Raw genomic sequence first — 18,921 nt, 5'->3', positions numbered from 1 at the left:
CTGTGCCAAAGCCTTTGACTATGTGGATCACAACAAACTGCAGAAAATTCTGCAAGAGATGGGAATACCAGACCATATGACCTGCCTCCTGAGAAATCTGTATTCAGGTCAATAAGCAACAGTTAGAACTGGACATAGAACAACAGACTGGTTCCAAATAGGAAAAGGAGTATGCGAAGGCTATATTTTGTCACCCTGCTTATTTAACTTATCTGCATAGTACATCATGCAAAATGCCAGGCTGGATGAAGCACAAGCTGGAATCAAGATTGCCGGGAGAAATATCAATAACCTCAGATATGCAGATGACACCACCCTTATGGCAGAAAGTGAAGAAGAACTAAAGAGACTCTTGATGAAAGTGAAAGAGGAGAGTGAAAAAGTTGGTTAAAAGCTCAACATTCAGTAAACTAAGATCATGGCATCCAGTCCCAGCACTTCATGGCAAATAGACAGGGAAACAATGGAAACAGTGTGGGACTTTATTGTTTGGGGCTCCAAAATTACTGCAGATGGTGACTGCAGCCATGAAATTAAGGGATGCTTGCTCCTGGAAGAAAAGTTATGACCAACTTAGACAGAATATTAAAAAGCAGAGACATTACTTTGTAAACAAAGTTCCATCTAGTCCACCTGATGCGAAGAACTGACTTTTGAAAAGACCCTGATCCTGGGAGAGATTGAAGGTAGGAGAAGAGGATGACAGAGGATAAGATGGCTGAATGTCACCATGGACTAACTGGACATGAGTTTGAGTAGGCTCTGCGAGTTGGTGATGGACAGGGAAGCCGGATGTACTGCAATTCATGGAGTTGCAAAGAGTCGGACAAGACTGAGCAACTGAACTGAAGACAAAATTAAAAGTAAAAAAACAATAAAGATGGAATTTGTCTACCAGAAATTAAAATACATTTAAAATCTACATTAGTGATAAGAATTTTATTTAAAATGCATATACAACTTGGTCAAAAATAGAAGAAAGAGACAGAACTGGATTCATAAATGTGCAATGAAAGATAATATCACAAATTAGTGGGAAAATAAGGGAATGCTTAATAAAAAGTAGGCGGAAATAGGTTACAATACAGGGAAAACATTATGTTTTATATATTTTCAGTATTTCTTTGTTTTTCCATAATTAATACGAATTATTTTTGTAACTAAGTTAAAGTGTGATTTAATTGTTAATATTAACTGCATTAAAAGTGGTGTTCACCAAAAATAGTATTTTTAAAATGCAAATCTTATACTATCAAGTGAAATTCAACGTTAAGATTTATATATAGCACGTAATTCCAATTTTTTAAATCAATTATAATAGTATATGTACATAAAATTACTGAGAAAAAATATTTAAAAACACAAAGAGAAATCATTCATTGGTTTAGAAAACATAACTCATGAGTTATTTCTTCACATCTGTTTTTATTTTCTAGTCATTTATAATGAACATGTGTGTTTTATAATCTGGAAAATATATTCATAAAATACAGTCAAAATAACCCTTCCATGTATCAAAATTGTCTGCTTTACATGGAAGAACAAGACAGCTCTATTATATTACCCACAAATTAACCTGAGTAAATGCAGAAGAACATTTTCTAATAACAGCTCACATTAGCTGTTATTAGTTATCTTGCTCTCATTACAATCATCATGGTCATTTACGGCAATAACCTGGTCAGTTCATCACCCCCAACATCCCCCCAGTATTTGTTGTGTAATAAAGGGTGTAGCTGGGTTTCTCAGGTGGTTCTATTGCTAAAGAATGCACCTGCCAAAGCAGGAGAGGTAAGAGATATGGCTTCAATCCTGGGTCAGGAAGGTCCTCTGGAGGAGGGCATGGCAACCCACTCCATTATTCTTGCCTGGAGAATCCCATGGACAGACGAGCCTGGTGGGCTATAGCCCATAAGGTCACAAAGAGTCAGACACAACTGAAGTAACTTAGCATGCACACAAAAGAGGTTTAACTGCTTCAATATGAATTGGAAAGAGAGAGAATTTGGAATCAAATTGCCTTGTACTCCTAAGTGGCTGGATGACTATGGGTAGGTCATTTATTCTCTCTGTGTATAAGAAAGTAAAGCTTATGAATGGAGATGATAATTTTCTCACTTAGTCCATTTGTTAGAATTTAATGCATAATGACATAAAAGTGAGAACTCAAATAAAGCTGTGTTACCTATGATTATTTTCATACATGTTGATGCACACTCTCAAGACTTTCTGAGGTAAGTTTCACCCAAAGACTTACAAAGTACAAAAACATAAATCACAAATAGAGGTCGATAAGTAGAATATTAAAAAATGAGAGACTCCAAATAGGTCAACCATTGGATTAAGAGAGTTGCAAAGATTGAGTTTAAATTTGGGTCCTGAAAATCACAGTGATTTTCAAGACTATAAAATTTAGGCAAAATGTTAAGTACTTTATAAGATTTTCAAGCACATTTTCAAACTGGATATAAATCTTGACATCAGATTCTGTTGGCTAAGAGTGAAACATAGTTCTTATTTTCAAACTGGATATAAATCTTGACATCAGATTCTGTTGGCTAAGAGTGAAACATAGTTCTTTGCTTAACCAAAAAAAAAAAAGGAATGTTATTTATTTCTAATCTCTAAAACACAAGGCTGTCATGGACACTTAGTCATATCAAATGAACAGATGCTTAAACTGCAATTTTATTAAAGATTTCTCATAATCATTTGCTGCATGGCTTGGCTCACATCTTTGTTTTTCATACTGTAGATCAATGGATTCAACACTGGGCTCAAAAAACTATAAAAGACTGCAAATATTTTGGACTCATGTACAGACTTCTCAGATGGAGGCCTCAAGTACATGCAGAAGAGGGTTCCATAAAGTAGAGTGATTGTTCCAGGTGGGAACCACAGGTAGAAAAGGCTTTGGGCCTGCCTTCCACAGAACAGATCGCCGAGATAGATGCAACGATGAAAACATGAGACAGGAGAGTGATGAACAAAGAGCTTGAGAGAGTGAAACCAGTAACCACAAACATCACCATCTTTTTGACATAGGTGTCAGAGCAGGCCAACATTATCAGAGGAGGATCAGCACAGTAGAAATGGTTGATCTCAAAGGAGTCACAGAAGGACAAGGTCAGTAGTGCCTGAGAGAGACCATTGAGGAGACCACAAGTATGAGGGACTGTGACTAGAAAGGTGCAAACGTCCTTGGACATCCTGGTGCTGTAATGTAGAGGACTGCAGATGGCTACATAGCCATCCAAGGCCACTGAAGCAAGGAGATAAAGTTCAGTGATCACCAGGGCAATGAAGAGAAGACACATGTGAAGCATCCAGCATAGGAGATGGTCTTCTGGTCTGAGAGAAAATTCTGCAGCATATTTGGAGTAACATTGGAGGAATAGCAAGGTCTACAAAGGAGAGGGGGCTAAGGAAGAAGTACGTGGGAGTCTGGAGGTGGGGATTGGTCCTGATTAGCACGATCATGTCTAGATTCCCTGCCAGTGTGATTAGGTAGATCACCAGGAACACCCCAAACAAGGGTTTTCTGTAACAGTGGGTCATCTGTGAGTCCCAGGAGAATGAATTCAGTCACTACAGTGTGGTTAAGGGAAGACATATTCTCAGCCCTTAAAAACTGAAAGTGGTAAAGTGAAGAATTCTATCTGATCCTGATTCTGCATTTATTCCATTCTTTTGTCATTTACTTTTGATCTATATCTCTATAAGGAAATTACTCTTCCCAACCAGTACATCAGAGCATCTATGTAAATATTTGCACCTTATCTCTTTGCGATATAACTTTCTCTATATATTGGAGAAACACACTCACAAACTCACACATTGCCTTTCTTATTTGTAAATTGTGTATACACATATACAATTAAACTTGTTTTCTTGGAAAGCTCCATATTAGGTTTTTTTTTTTTTTTTCAAATTCTGTGAAAAAGAAAGCCAAAAGAATGAAAACCGGGTCTGGAAAGCAGCAGGTCAGTGGCATCATTCAAATGGACAAATGGAGGATGCAGTTTCTATGGTCCCTGCAGCTCTGATACCCTATTGTAAGAGAGGTAATAGATATTGAGCACATAGACAAATGTTTGCAGCAGCATGACACTTGGAAGAAAACACTATGAAGAAAATTAAAGGTGGAGTGCTTTAGATGGCCATTCAGAGAAAGTCTGAGAAGGCAGAATTTTAACAGTAAATAAAGCATTCAAATATCTGAATAGGAATTTGTCTCCATTATTGTTTTAAAACTGACACACTTCTGAATATATTTGTTTAGGAAAGCACGTTAGGTTAATATTTAAATGTGGACTTAGCTTCCAAATGGAGTTTCTGTTTTTTTTTTGTAAAAGTAAGATATGACTGGAAACATTAAGCCTCAAGAATTTCACCTTAAGGCTTTTTAAATTTAGTTTTCACATACACATCAAAAGAGTATGTATATAATACTTAATTTTTCAGAAATGTCATGAAATATTAACCTTCGAATAGGAAAACCAAATATAATGAAAATAAGTTTTCAATATCAGTGAGAATATTAATCTTCACACAAAATATTTTTTTAAAAAAACTATTTTTAGTGAACAAATGTAGAAAATAACTTACCTGTGAAACTGACTTATCATATTTTCTAAAGCAAGGTAGGAAGGTTTGCAATGTGTTTCTTAGGAATATTCCCTAGAGCATTTTTAAAATAATTCTTATACTACAATTAAGATAGATTTTGCTCCCTCAAGGGCATAACCTTAATTTCATCCTTTGAGATCTTTAATTTTCCTTCAAGACCAAAATCTCTACCTAACATTTTTTGTACCCTGCTTTATACTTTGTGCCTGAGATCTTCAGCAAAAATAGAGAAGTTCACCATCACTTTTAATACTAAGAATGGATGAAAATGTGGTTGGATGAATTTTATATTTTTTGTGTATAAAAATGAGAATATTCTCATCAGAAGTCTTCGATGTTTCTCCATAATTACTGAAATAAGGTCATCTAATGAAAGTAAAAAATAGGAAGGTAAAGAATATGAGCCATTTGAGAAGCAGAAAGAGTGTGGAGAGCAGAAGCATGGCCTAACCAATGGAACAAAGTAAAAGTATTGGTCAGGGATGACGATCCTTTGGAGGGTGGACATTGTGGATTTATACTGGAATCAATCTGCACCACTGAATTGATTTGGTCAACATGCTAGGAATCAAAGATGGGTCTAAGAACCAGGATCATTCATAAAATTGATGAATCACAAAATTGGTGATTTAGGAGGAGAGGTCAAATTTGAGTAAAGAATAACTGAACATTGTTTGATACTGCATTTGTTAGAGAATAAAGGGATCTAGAGATGGTCTCAGTAGTCTCTGTCTCCCAATGCATTCATAATTACAGCCAATAGAATCAAAGGAATCAAAGCATAGTCTTATTAAGACAAGAGAGGAATCTCTGATTGTGTTAGATTTCCAAATCCTGGGTTACAGTCTGAGAAATCAGCCAGTGAAATAAAGCTGCATATCAATATAAAAAATATATATTGTCATCAACTTAGCACATTAGGGGAGATTTGAGCATAACCATGCATTTTTCAAATTGGGGTAGAAAAATTTGTTTATACCAGCATTTTCTGTTTTACCTTGATTCCTTGAAAAAATTAAATGACAAAATTTAAAGTGTAAAATCCTAAATATTCCCATGAAATAAAAGTTTCTTATATAATTGTAGGGCTAATTGAAGGATGGTAGAGCTCTTATTTTCTGACCCCTTAATGTGAAAATTCCTTATTTTGCACAAAGATACTTGAAGATTTGACCCTTCTTTAAGCTGAATATCAGCATTAGTTTCCTAAAGAACTTATATATATATATATATATATATATATATACGTAAGTACATTCTGATATGGGCTTCCCTGGTGGCTCAGACAATAAAGAATCCACCTGCCAAGTGGGAGACACTGGCTCAATCCCTGAGTTACGAAGATCCCCTGGAGAGGGAAATGGCAACCCACTCCAATATTCTTGCTTGGAGAATCCAAGCAAGAGGACAGAGGAGCCTGGACAGAGGAGCCTGGTGGGCTACAGTCTATGGGCACACAAGAATCAGACACGACTCAGTGACTAAACCACCACCACCACTATATCCTGATATACTTTAATGTAGGATGGCATTGTAATAATCATAATATTTATAAAAAGAATTTTCCAAGGAGAGGTAGGATTAACTCAATAGCAACTGAAAAAGTAGTGAATTAATTCTGAAAAGGCAAACTGTGGGATCACTTGATCAGTGTGGGATCACTTGATCAGAAGTTCACACATAAGTAAATGCTTATATATTTTTTAATATAACAACAAATAATATTGGAGGGCACAGACTTTACCTACCTACCTATGATACTATCACAAAGAAGAGTTTTATGCATTCTTATTTTATTTTCCTAGAAAGCCTTTAGGATACCATTTAAATTATACTTGAAGACATGTATTCCTTAGGTAATATCACTCTGCTTCCATTGCAATGACCAGTTGACTTGTGTCTGCTAAAAGAACACATAATTGCTTTAGCTACACAAATGTCAGTCAGATAGTTGAAACTATCCCACTAACACTGTTTGCTATTTGTGTTCTTGTGATTATTTAATTCACTATATTTTTGGTTATGGCAGATTCAATAATGTACTGGAAGTTCTAACCTATGTAATAAAATTGTACTTATTGAAATGAAAATAAAAAAAAAGCATCCTATTCACAGATCACTTAATAATTTATATAGAATCTGCTTTTAAGATACACAAATGAAATATTAACTAGATTTATTGTGGTGATCATTATGTTGTACATCCCATTTTTTAATATGCAGAAGAAAAGCTAAGAGTATACAGTGGAAGGTCACATGGTAAAGATCAATATACATAGATTATTTATATTATTATGTAAAAACCAACAGTAATTAGAGCATAAATGTCTCTATACATCACTTATAATATCAAGAAAGCAAACCATTTAGAAACAAACTTTTAAAAATAAAACTGCAAGAATTACTTACTGATAACCACAAAACACTGCATGCAGGGAGAAATTAAAGGAGACTTAAATAATGGAGAGATATGTCTTCCTTGTGGATTGTAACATTCAGTATTTTTAAGTTACCAATTCTTCTTAAAATTAATCAATAGTTTTTATGCCAGTCCAACTGGCTTATTTTTAATATACAAACTGATTCTAAGTTATATAGAGATTGTTAAAAAAAAATCTTAAATTAGCCAAAATAATTTTGAGAGAGAAGAAAAATCACTGAATGATTTACACTGTCTAATTTTAAGAGTTAGTAAGAAGCTACAGTACTCAAAACAATAAATTTAGTTACACTAAGCAACAAATTTTTAATATGGGTGAAATAGCCTTATATTGGAAGAAGACTAGGATTCCCATAACTAAAGAGATGTCAAAGTTTCAAAGGAGAGGGTTTGCCTCACTTCAAATCTTCAAAGGATTGACTGACTCTCTTGTTAGGGGCTAATGTGGCTCATGGCTGTAGTTGAAGCCAATGCTCATTTACCACTTTGAGCATTCTAGGGCCCTTAAGAAGTATGCTAAATTTACTCTGCCTCTGCTCTATAAGTGAAACAACAGTGTAGAGGACAGCGCATCTGTTTACAACATGCTGCTGCTGCTAAGTCGCTTCAGACATGTCCAACTCTGTGCTACCCTGTAGACTGTTGCCTGCCAGGCTTCCTCTGTCCATGTTATTCTCCAGGCAGGAATACTAGAGAGGGTTGCCATGCCTACTTCAGGGGAATCTTCCCAACCCAGGGATCAAGCCCATGTCTCTTATATCTCTTGCATTGACAGGCAGGTTCTTTACCATTAGTGCCACCTGGGAAGCATGGTTTACTAAATATTTTAAGCCCACTGTTGAGACCTACTGCTCAGAAAAAATAAATGAAAAGGAAGAAAAGAAGATAAAACAATTTATCTCAAAGTATGATTACTTATTGACAATGCACCTGGTGATCCAAGAGTTCTAATGGAGATATACCACAAGATTTGTGCTGTTTTTATGCCTGCTAACACAACAGAGCAATCAAATTCCCCATCCATTCTGCAGCCTATAGGTCAAAGTATCATTTCAACTTTCTGATGTTATTATTTTAAAAATATTTTTTGTAAAGCTATGGCTGTTTTAGTTAGTGATTTCTTTGATGTATCTGGGCAAAGGAAATTGAAAGCTTCCAGAATGGATTCATTGTTCTGGATGTCATTAAGAACATTCATGATACGTTTGGAAGATGTAAAAATACTAACATTCAAAGGATTTGGGAAAAATTGTATCCAAACCTTCATGAATGTCTTTGAGGAGTTTAAAATTTCAGTGGAGAGAGTAACTTCAGATATAGTGGAAATAGTAAGAGAACTCAATTAGGAGTAGAGACTGAAGACATGACTGAATTGCTGCAATCTCAGGATAAAGCTTTAATGAATGAAGACTTGCTTCTTGTGGATGTGCAAAGCAAGTAGTTTCTTCAGATGGAATAATTCCTAGTGAAAATGTGCAGATTGTTGACATGACAACAAAGGATTTAGAATATTGCATAAACTTAGTTGATAAAGCAGTGGCTGAGTTTGAAAGCATTGATTCCAACTTTCAGAGATCTGTTGTGGGTAAAATGCTATGGAACAGTGTTACATGCCACAGGCAAATCATTTGTGACAATGTCAATTATGTGGCAAACTTAATTGCTGCATTTTAAGAAATTGTCACCACAACCCAAATCTCAAGCAGCTGCCACCCTGATCAGTCAGCAGTCATCAACAGTGAGGCAATACCCTTCACCAGCAAAATGATTATAACACACTGAAGGCTAGATAATGGTTAGCATTTTAATAAAGTATTTTAATTAAAATATATGCATTTAATTAAAATATATATAGACATAATACTGTTGCATGCTTAATAGACTACAATATCAAATAAATATAACTTTTATATGTACTGGTAAACCAAAAATAAAATTGTGTAATTTGCTTTATGATGCCATTCACTTATTGCAGTGGTCTGGAGCCAAGCCTGCAATATATTTTAGGTATGCCTGTTTTGAGTTTTATTCTCCCAAATAGGGAGATGAACTGTGATATTTGGTTATTTTCAAGCACATAAGTTTTGTGGACTAAGTGGGGTTTATATAGAGCAATCATATCGTATTCTCCAGGATGCTTGGAATATTTGGTCCAATTTCACTATTAGACAAAAAAAAAAAAAAAAGCAGAAACAAAACAAGAAACCTCATGACAGAATGACATGGAGCCAGAGTGAATACATGTGGATTTGGCCAGGGTTGGGGGCGGGAGGAGAAGGGGACGACGGAGAATGAGATGGCTGGATGGCATCACCGACTCTGTGGACATGAGTTTGAGTGTACTCCGGGAGTTGGTGATGGACAGGGAGGCCTGGCGTGTTGTGATTCATGGGGTCACGGAGATTTGGACACGACTGAGCGACTGAACTGAACTGAAGTTCCCTCTGAGTCCTAAAAGCCCATGCTTTGGCGATTTTAAGTACAGAAGCAAAAAGAAGATGTTTTAAAAATTTTGCCAAAAGAAGTTTTGACCTCCTTGTTTCTCAGACTATAGATGAGAGGATTTAACATGGGGATGACCACTGTATAAAACACAGACACCACTTTGTCTTGGTCCATTGAATAGCTGGAGCTGGGGCGCAGATACATGAACAGGATTGTGCCAAAGAAGATGGTGACCACCATCAGGTGGGATGCGCAGGTGGAGAAGGCTTTGTGCCTCCCCTCAGCAGAGCAGATCCTCAAGATAGCAATGAGGATATAGAGATAGGAAATGAGAATAGTCAGGAGGCAGCTCAGTTCATTAAAACTGGCAAAAGCAAAAATGACAAATTCATTGACATGTGTGTCAGAACAAGCGAGTTTCAGGAGGGGTGGAGTGTCACAGAAAAAATGGTTGATGACACTGGAGTGGCAGAAAGATAGCTGGAAGGTGAGGCCTGTATGAATGGCAGCATTTATGAAGCCAGCAAGGTATGTGGCCAACACCAGCAGGACATTCAGTTGAGGGGACATAGTGACCGTGTAAAGGAGAGGTTTGCAGATGGCCACGTAACGGTCATAGGCCATCACAGTCAACAGGAATCCCTCAATGCCAGCAAAGGAACCAAAAAAGAAGAATTGAGTGGCGCATTCATTGAATGAAATGACTGGGTTCTCTGCCCAGAAATTTACGAGCATTTTAGGGACAATGACAGAAGAGTAGCAGAAGTCAACAAGGGACAGGTTACTGAGGAAAAAATACATTGGAGTTTGGAGCTGTGAGTCAGTCTTGATTAGCAGGATCATGCCAAGATTTCCAAACACAGTGATCATATAGATGACTAGAAATACCATAAAAAGAAGACACTGTAGCTCTGGATGATCACTGAACCCCAGGAGAATAAATTCAGTCACTGTCGAATGGTTGCTCATCCCTTTGTCTCAGAATGGATGATTTGCTTGCTGAGATAAGAAGGAAATCAGTGATGTAAATTACACACACATACACACACACAAGAAAATCAAACACTTTATTCTCTACTGTAAAATTACTTCTAAATTGTCCTAAGAACATACATATTAAGGCTTTTTATTTTTTAACTGCAGAACAACAAAAAGATTTCTTAAGTAAACTCAGTAACTTTTATTTAAAAATGAGTATTTATCCACGTGTGTGTGAAGTTGTTGATCATCAACCCCTGCTTGTACATATCTTACCTTACCTCCCAATGTTTGTCACCTTCTCCCTTGATATTTTTGCCTTCACTATCTATCATCTAGTTCCTTTGCATTCTCTTTGGCAATGAAATATATGACATAGTTGGATATATAATACTTGTTGAATTCAGTTCATTTTTTCCCCTGTTTTCTCTTAAGCCCACTGTAATCAAACTTTCACTCCATCACCCCACAGAAATTGCTCTTATCAAGGTTGTCAGGCTTGTTTATGTTGCCAAATTCAGTGGTCAATTCTCAGTCTTCATCTTCTTGATCTATCAATAATATTTGGCAGAGTTAATTGCTAACTGCTGCTTGAAAAACTATCATCTCTTGTCTTCCAGGACACAACATTCTGAGTTTTCCTCCTACCATATGGGTTGCTCCTTCTCAGTCTTCTTTGTTTATTCCTCTTTTCTCTGACTCTTAAGATTGGAGTAGCTCAGAACCAATTTCTTGATCCTCTTCTATTTTTTTCTATTTACACTCTATCTTCATGATCTTATTCAGTCTCACGACTATAAATACTATATATATACTTACAACTCCTGAATTTATTCCAGCCCTGACCTCTTTCCCAAACTCCAGACTTATAATGTAATCACTTACTCTCACACTTTCACATTAATATGAAATAATGACTCAACCTGACTCAAAGCTGATTTGCTCATGTCTTCCTTTAATTTTCCCAAATATAACATTCTCTGTCTCAAGTCAGTGACAACTCTCTACCTGCATGTGTTCAAATAAAAAATAAATACAAGCAAATAAATATTGAAGAAATTGTTCTCTTTTCTTTCTCACACACTGTGTAACTAGTCTATCAGACAATTATGTTGTCTCTATTTCAAAATGTCTATGTCAACAAGCCAGCTACCTCCTTCCATTTTTATTTCTACCATAAAGGCTCAGGTCAACATCATCTTTCACCTAGATTACTACAATAGTCCTTTAACTGACCATTCTATCTCTAAGATCAGCTAAAATCCCACCCTGTAAAATACCACTTTAAAAAATTTGCAGCCATTTTGTAGACCTTCACTTTATTCATATATGTATAAGCATTATGTATATATATAAATTGATATAGATAGAATTTTATTCTATATTACATATATGATTTTATGTGTGTTCTTGTTTACATATGTGTGTATATATATAAATAGATATATAGACAAAGGCTAAAAATTGCAGTAGTTTCTCAAAGTATGCATATAAGAGCATAAAATAATTGTATTTAATGTTCTGCACAGTGCATTAAATATGCCAAGTGCTTTGGCACTCTTTCTGAACAAAATTAAATTTTCCTGTTTCATACACACACAAAAACACACATATATACACAGAGAGATGCATGTATACATACATGTTTGTATGTGTATGCACAGGTTGAATATTCGATAAAATCTTCATCTCTTATTAGTCATCCTAAACTCCTTTCATCTCAAAAAAAATTGTGTTAGTTTAGTTGCTAACCTTAAATTCAGTGTTTCAGGCATATTGCAACTTAGAGATTTAGTATTTTTTAAAATTTTTGTTTATTTATCTTAATTGGAGAATAATTACTTTACAGTATTGTGATGGCTCTGGCCTACATCATTATGAATCGGCCATAGGCACTCCATGCTGAGCCTCCCTCCCTTCCAACCTTATCCCTCCAGGTTGTCACAGAGCACTGAGAGATTTAGTCTTAATTCTTTGAATGTTTTCTGAATCCTCTTTGAAGCTTTCTATATCTGACCACTTAGAGATTAAATCATCTTACCTGTTGTCCTTAAGACATGTTCACTGAAAGTAGTAGTGTTTATAAGTTTAGTTTTATTTATTGGTTTTTGGAGGAATACAAAATATTTTCCTTACAGTGTGAAATTTATAGCTTTGATGAAAATGGAAGTGGCATAGGGAACTCAGCTGTGAGAGACTTAAGATATGGTTAATTAATTCAGCAAAGAGTAAAAGATACAGCTTCTGTAGTTGAGGCTGAGGGTAGGCTTATTAAGGTTGTGATGATGCTCTTGAGATTTAATCATCTCTGCAAAACACTAAAAAAAAAAGAAAAAAAAAAAGCCTGAAATATACTAACCCAAAATTAAGACACTCACTTATTTTTCACTGAGATAATTGAACTATTTTTCTCCCCAGGGAATCATTTATACCTTCATGAATAAATTAGGCATTTGAAATACAAAATCTCTTTTATGGTCTTAAGACTCCATTGTGAATAACACTGAATTGAATTATATAGAATTTATTAGGTCTAGCCTCAAAGTTTCAGAATTCCACTGAAAATATAATCCCTACTCATTTCTATTTTAATAGACAAGAATACTGGAGTGGAGCCATATCCTACTCCAATTGATCCATCACTCCCCAAACACCTTCATGATTGCAGTTCTTTATATTTTCTCGCTCTGTTCTGCATTTATTTTTTCTGTTATTATTCTTTTAACAAAACAAAGAGGATCTTGCCTCAGGGCCTTTGCATTCACCACAGATATTCATGTGATGCTATCCCTTTTCAGGACTTGCTCAAATGTTATTTCCACAGGAAGCTCTACTCCTACATGACCCTATTCTCTTGCTTTAATTTTTTAAAGTACCACTTGTATCCATGTCATGCACATGAATCCCACACAAACAGGAAAAAAATGCCTATGCACACATGCATACACATTTTGGTATAGACAATAAAGTCTTCCTCACTCAAAAACAAGTTTCTTGAAAGCAAGAACTTTGCTTTCTCACATGATATATCTTCAGTTTATGTTACCTGCTGAATACATTTTCCCACTAATGTCGTTGAGAGAAACGTTGGTTAATAATTAAAAGTGGAATTAGCAGGAAATTGGAAGGCTGTTCTAGGGGGACAGGATGAGTTATCCCCTCCTTTGTGGGATCTAATAAATCTTTTGGGGATGAAGTGGTCTTATTTGGAATATCGGTATTCCACCTTCTCATCTGTAGTGGAGAGTGGGATGGAAAGAAATAGAAAATAGACATTTATCTGATTCCAAATCATTACTAAGTCCTTCTTCAACATGTAATCTCATGAAAGATGTTTCCCCCACCTGTTGCTCTGACACTGACAGCCCTGACCCCACTACAATGAACAATAAATAGATAATTGTATTTGATAAATGTTTATTGAAAATTACGTGAAACTTTGGCTGGGCTACAGGTAAAAAGTTAATTTAAAATACTTTAACTTTGATAATACTACCCCCAAAATATTTCAGTTAATTCACAAAGTCGGTAAACTGTATCTCCCATTATTGCTGATTCCCATATTATTAAACAGCTAAGACTTTCTTCTATATTACTTGGTACTCTTCAAATCCATGTGAATGAAAGGGTGCTACTATTTGTAATAGATGCTGTGATATACTACCAAGATTGGAGTTTCAATATTGAAATATACTTCCCTAGCTTTCAAAGACATCGACACCTTACACCTCGTAGCTGAGCTCTACTCTTGGAACATCCCTGCTGAGATTAGATCCTTCCAGTGGGAGACCCATATCTAAAGCAGGTTATTAGTTCAGTTCAGTCGCTCAGTCTTGACTGACTCTTGGTGACCCATGAATTGCAGCACGCGAGGCTTCCCTGTCCATCACCAACCCCCAGAGTTTAACCAAACTCATGTCCATTGAGTCAGTGATGCCATCCAGCCATCTCATCCTCTGTTGTCCGTTCTGCTCAAGCCCTCAATCTTTCCCAGCATCAGGGTCTTTTCAAATGAGTCAGCCCTTCACATCAGGTGACCAAAGAATTGGAGTTTCAACTTCAATATTAGTCCTTCTAATGAACACCAAGGACTTATCTCCTTTAGGATGGACAGGTTGTATCTTCTTGAAGTCCAAGGGACTCTCAAGAGTCTTCTCCAACACCACAGTTGAAAATCATCAATTCTTCGGTGTTCAGCTTTCTTTCAAGTCCAACTCTCACATCCATACATGACTACTGGAAAAATCATAGCCTTGACTAGACGGATCTTTGTTGACAAAGTAATATCTCTGCTGTTTAATATGCTGTCTATGTTGGTCATAATTTTCCTCCCAAGGAGTAAGCATCTTTTAATTTCATGGCTGCACTCACCATCTGCAGTGATTTGGCAGCCCCCACCCCACCCAAAATATAGAGTCAGCCACTGTTTCCACTGTTTCCCTGTCTATTTGCCATGAAGTGATGTGACCGGATGCCATGATCTTAGTTTTCTGAGTGTTGAGCTTTGAGCCAACTTTTCACTCTCCTCTTTCACTTTCATCAAGAGGCTCTTTAGTTCTTCTTCACTTTCTGCCATAAGGGTGGTGTCATCTGCATATCTGAGGTTATTGATATTTCTCCCAGCAGTCTTGATCCCAGCTTGTGCTTCCTCCAGCCCAGCATTTTTCATGATGTACTCTGCATATAATTTAAATAAGCACGGTGACAATATACAGCCTTGACATACTCCTTTTCCTATTTGGAAACAGTCTGTTGTTCCATGTACAGTTCTGACTGTTGCTTCCTGACCTGCATATAGGTTTCTCAAGAGGCAGGTCAGGTGGTCTGGTATTCCCATCTCTTTCAGAATTTTCTACAGTTTATTGTGATCCACACAGTCAAAGGCTTTGGCATAGTCAATAAAGCAGAAGTAGATATTTTTCTGAAACACTCTTGCTTGTTTGATGATCCAGTGGATGTTAGCAATTTGATTTCTGGTTCCTCTGCCTTTTCTAAAAGCAGCTTGAACATCTGGAAGTTCATGGCTCACATAATGCTGAAGCCTGGCTCGGAGAATTTTGAACATTACTTTAGCAGCATGTGAGATGAGTGCAACTGTGTGGTAGTTTGAGCATTCTTTGGCATTGCCTTTCTTTGGGATTGGAATGAATGCTGATCTTTTCCAGTCCTGCGGCCATTGTCGAATTTTCCAAATTTGCTGACATGTTGATGATGCTTTCACAGCATCATCTTTTTAGATTTGAAATAGCTCAACTGGAATTCCATCACCTCCACTATCTTTGTTCGTAGTGATGCTTCCTAAGGCCCACGTGACTTCACATTCCAGGATGTCTGGCTGTAGGTGAGCGGTCACACCTTTGTGATTATTTGGGTCATGAAGATCTTTTTTGTACAGTTTTCTTATCTAAGTTCAGTTCAGTTCAGTTCAGTCACTCAGTCGTATTCAACTCTTTGCGACCCCTTGAATCACAGCACGCCAGGCCTCCCTGTCCAACACCAACTCCCGGAGTTCACTCAAACTCATGTCCACAGAGTCGGTGATGCCATCCAGCCATCTCATTCTCTGTCGTCCCGTTCTCCTCCTGCCCCCAATCCCTCCCAGAATAAGAGTCTTTTCCAGTGAGTCAACTCTTTGCATGAGGTGGCCAAAGTATTGCAGTTTCAGCTTTAGCATCAGTCCTTCCAATGAACACCCAGGACTGATCTCCTTTAGGATGGACTGGTTGGATCTCCTTGTAGTCCAAGGGACTCTCAAGAGTCTTTTCCAACACCACAGTTCAAAAGCATCAATTCTTCGGTGATCAGCTTTCTACACAGTCCAACTCTCACATCCATACATTAGTTTGCTCAAATAAGTATACATAAATGTCTGATGTTTAAAAAGACTTGAATTGTGTTTCATACATTACAAATATTATCTAGCAATAAAATCATAAGAAAGGTAAGCATTTTGATCATATTCTCTGTAATAGACTACAAAAATATTTTGAACTGCTCTTTTCTTTAATCAGCAAAGAACTGGTAAATACCATACTAAGAGCAACTAAAGGCAAAAATTGATGCAGGAGTCGTTAATACAGAAGAGGTCAGAGTGAGATAAAGCTGTGGTTAAATTCAGCTTCCTACACTCTCAAGCTATAAAACCTGAGGTAAGATTTATTTTTTTAACAATTGGTGCTTAAATATATATTTCTATCTATCTATCTATCTATCATTCCTGACTTCACCTAGTTAACATTCATCAGTTCAGCTCAGTCGCTCAGTCATGTTCAACTCTTTGCAACCCCATGGAGTGCAGCACACCAGGCTTCCCTGTCTATCACCAACTCTCAGAGCTTGCTCAAACTCATGTCCATCAAGTTGGTGATGACATCCAACCATCTCATCCTCTGTCGTCCTCTTATCTTGCCTTAAATTTTCACTCAGGGTGTTTTCCAGTGAGTCAGTTCTTTGCATCAGGTGGCCAAATTATTGGAGTTTCAGCTTTAGCATCAGTCCTTCCAATGAACACCCAGGATTGATCTCCTTTAAAATGGACTGGTTGGATCTCCTTGCAGTCCAAGGGACTCTCAAGAGTTTTCTCCAACACTACAGTTCAAAAGCATCAATTCTTCAGTGTTCAGCGTTCTTTATAGTCCAACACTCATATCCATACATGACTACTGGAAAAAACCATAGCTTTGACTAGATGGACTTTTGTTGGCAAAGTAATGTCTCTGCTGTTTAATATGCTATTGATGTTGGTCATGGCTTTTCTTCCAAGAAACAAATGTCTTTTAATTTCATGGCTGCAATCATCATCTGCAGTGATTCTGGAGCCCCCCGCCAAAAAAAAAAAAAAGTGTCTCACTGTTTCCAATATTTCTCCATTTATTTGCCATGAAGTGATGAGATCAGATGCCATGATTTTAGTTTCTGAATATTGAGTTTTAAGCCAACTTTTCCACTTTCTTCTTTCACTTTCATCAAGAGACGATTTAGTTCTTCTTTGCTTTCTGCCATAAATGCGGTGTCATCTGCATATCTGAGTTTATTGATATTTCTCCCTGCAATTTTGATTCCAGCTTGTGCTTCATCCAGCCTGGTATTTCACATCATGTATTCTGGATATAATTGACATATCCATCAATTTTACTTTGCAGTGGAATTTTGAAGCGTATTTTTTATGCAGTATGTCTCCATGAAGTTGACATTCATAGGGAGATAAAATAAATGCAAATATTATATGTTAGAATAAAAATAATAAATGTCAAAAGATAATTTCACAGCATAAATAGAGACACAAACGTAGAGAAAAAACATATAAATACCAAGGGAGAAAGAAGAGGATGGGATGAATTGGGAAACTGGAATTGACATATATAAACTATTGATATTATGTATAAAATAAATAACTGATAAAAACATGCCGTATAGCACAGGGAATTCTACTCAATGTTCTGTCATGAAATAAATGGGAAAAAAATCCAATAGAAGGGGATATATGTGTATGTATAGTTATTTCAATTCTTTGTACAGTAGAAACTAATACAATATTGCAAATAATTATGCTCCAATAATTAAAAAAAACTATCAAAATTATTGGAAATGGGTGATAAAAGAGAATTACAGACAAAGTGCTGTGAGATTCTCATAGATCACATTTTCTCTTGGGAGATTGGGGAATTTTATGGAGAGGCTCATAGTTTCATTGAGTTATACAAGACTGTATGTCCTTTTCATTATAGGGGACTGGAATGCAAAAGTAGGAAGTCAAGAAACACCTGGAGTAACAGGCAAATTTGGCCTTGGAGCACGGAATGAAGCAGGGCAAAGGCTAATAGAGTTTTGTCAAGAGAACGCACTGGTCATAGCAAACACCCTCTTCCAACAACACAAGAGAAGACTCTACACATGGATATCACCAGATGGTCAACACTGAAATCAGATTGATTATATTCTTTGCAGCCAAAGATGGAAAAGCTCTATACAGTTGGCAAAAACAAGACCAGGAAGAGACTGTGGCTCAGATCATGAACTCCTTATTGCCAAATTCAGACTAAAATTGAAGAAAGTAGAGAAAACCACTAGACCTTTCAGATATGACCTAAATCAAATCCCTTATAATTATACAGTGGAAGTAAGAAATAAATTTAAGGGACTAGATCTGATTGATAGAGTGCCTGATGGACGGAGGTTCGTGACATTGTACAGGAGACAGGAACCAAGACCATCCCCATGGAAAAGAAATGCAAAAAAGCAAAATGGCTACCTGTGAAAAGAAGAGAAGCGAAAAGCAAAGGAGAAAAGGAAGGATATAAGCATCTGAATGCAGAGTTCCAAAGAATAGCAAGGAGAGATAAGAAAGCCTTCCTCAGTGATCAATGCAAAGAAATAGAGGAAAACAACAGAATGGGAAAAACAAGAGATCATTTCAAGAAAATTAGAGA

General features: G+C 36.6%; 1 protein-coding gene and 1 pseudogene across 1 annotated transcript; both read right to left on the bottom strand.

Moving 5' to 3' along the window:
- Positions 1 to 2,675: 2,675 nt before the first annotated feature.
- LOC129557326 (olfactory receptor 5M10-like) lies at positions 2,676 to 3,613 on the bottom strand (annotated as a pseudogene).
- A 5,931-nt stretch (positions 3,614 to 9,544) lies between these two features.
- On the bottom strand, positions 9,545 to 10,483 carry LOC129557423 (olfactory receptor 5AP2-like). Its single transcript, XM_055427950.2, has one exon. It carries the CDS (start codon positions 10,481 to 10,483, stop codon positions 9,545 to 9,547), a length of 939 nt encoding a protein of 312 aa, XP_055283925.1.
- Between the last annotated feature and the right edge of the window lie 8,438 nt (positions 10,484 to 18,921).

The sequence above is a fragment of the Moschus berezovskii genome, chromosome 7, assembly GCF_049115385.1.
Source record: "Moschus berezovskii isolate FMDL1 chromosome 7, NW_MosBer_1.0, whole genome shotgun sequence".
Classification (NCBI taxonomy): domain Eukaryota; kingdom Metazoa; phylum Chordata; class Mammalia; order Artiodactyla; family Moschidae; genus Moschus; species Moschus berezovskii.
Note: the sequence above shows the minus strand (reverse complement) of the source record. Positions and strands in the feature narration are given on the sequence as shown.

Bases quoted from the DNA above. Each gene is read 5' to 3' on its own strand.
- LOC129557423 (XM_055427950.2), bottom strand. From the start codon at position 10,483: ATGAGCAACCATTCGACAGTGACTGAATTTATTCTCCTGGGGTTCAGT.